At 51.9% G+C, this 1,518-nt stretch overlaps 1 protein-coding gene across 1 annotated transcript in view; it reads left to right on the plus strand.

Annotated features, from left to right (window-relative positions):
• Nucleotides 1-1,299: 1,299 nt before the first annotated feature.
• Nucleotides 1,300-1,518, plus strand: part of CABLES1 (Cdk5 and Abl enzyme substrate 1) — a gene marked incomplete at its 5' end in the record, with an annotated part of 118,407 nt that continues 118,188 nt past the window's right edge. The window contains one exon of the mRNA XM_006903054.1: nucleotides 1,300-1,511. Coding sequence (XP_006903116.1) covers nucleotides 1,300-1,511 — 212 coding nt within the window. The remainder of the gene's footprint in view (nucleotides 1,512-1,518) is intronic.

The following is a 1,518-nucleotide window of genomic DNA, read 5'->3' on the forward strand; positions in this document are numbered from 1 at the left end:
ACCCACCAAGGGCTTAACCACAGTAAGGCTGAGGTAAATAGACAACAGGCTCTATTCATTCCAAAGGCTTAAAAATGGCATAAAACAAAGTAGGAACACCACGTATTCATTAAAGTAGCCATGGGTCTCTTTTGTCCTGGCCAAGTGTAACCTGACATCCACCCATCGCTCACCCTGGGAGTTGGCAGGCACATCTCAGCACAGGTATAAGTGCTCTCCACTACTCAATTTACTTTCCTGAACTTGAAAGGGAGTGGAATTTCCATGTAGTTACTCATTACATCCAAAGCTAAAATTAAGCCTTTAATTAAATTAAGTCCTTGGTCTTAAACACATTGCTTCTGCCTGAGAGAAGTGTATGAGGTTTCATAGGTGTCAAGAAGCGTAATGCGGTGTGACAATTAATCTTGGCTGCAATTGAGATGCAGGCAGGTAACATCCCCAGTGTCTTCCCAAGATCTTTATGAATGGGGCTGGGGGTAGGTAGAAGACTCTTTGACCCCTTCCTAATCTAATCACAGTTCTAGGAGAGGAATCATGCCCTTGCTTGGGAATCTACAGTTTTCATGGGGACGCTAGCAATGTTTATGACATTAACGCAAGAAAGTAACAGAATCTGATGGCCCAAGTTTGTAGTGAGGGGAAAAGGATCATATCGTAAACTCCCAAACATAAAGCGACGGGGGGAAAGGTCTAAGATCATTTTAACCCAATTTGGTGCTCACAGAAAATGAATCACTTAAGTTTAAGCGCCAAATTAAAATGTATGTCGCCTTTTGGTGGAGACCTGAAAACGTGACCGCACATCGATGTAAATTTGTCTGGCCACACGGCTCACGTGTCTGGGATTTCATGCCTACAGATCTTAGTCTCTGGATGCATCCTCTACCTAAGAATGAGTGAGATACGGATCTCAAAGGTTCAGACACGTTTGTGGTGGGTCCGCCCATGAAGTGCCTGTGAACTAACGCATCTACCTGCATTTCTAAGGGTCTAGTTACCTGGCTCACAGGTCAAATCTCTAGGATTCCCAAAAAGAAATTGCCCCAAAACGCCTAACTATCCTGGGCACACCCTTCATTCCTGACTCCCGGGGTTCTGTTCACACCCTCACATTCCTGATTCAAGCGCGCCAGGAAAAGGCGCTCGGCTCCCGCGCTTCCCCCGGACCCACAAACCTTTTGGGGAACAGACTGCCCCGCCGAACCCCGCCCAGCCTTCCCTTCCTCCTCCGCTGGGCCCTTGGCCTCCAGCCGCCTCCTTCCGTGGCCGCCGCCTGCGGCTTTGTTTTCCTCCCAGGTTTCACTCCCCGCACGTGACACCGTGTGTGGCACCGAGCGCTCCAGAGCGCGAGCTCAGGGCGCGCGCACCTACAAATACGGCCACCCAGCTGGCGGCCGGAGAGCGGCCGGAGGCGAGGCCCGGAGTGACCCAGCGGCCCACGACCCCCAGCCCCGGCGGCGCGCGCGTGGCCTGCAGGCTGCGCCCCAGCCCGAGCGCGCGAAGGGCGAGCATGGC

Source organism: Elephantulus edwardii, unplaced genomic scaffold (genome assembly GCF_000299155.1).
Source record: "Elephantulus edwardii isolate Elephantulus edwardi_28Jun2011 unplaced genomic scaffold, EleEdw1.0 scaffold00501, whole genome shotgun sequence".
NCBI lineage: Eukaryota > Metazoa > Chordata > Mammalia > Macroscelidea > Macroscelididae > Elephantulus > Elephantulus edwardii.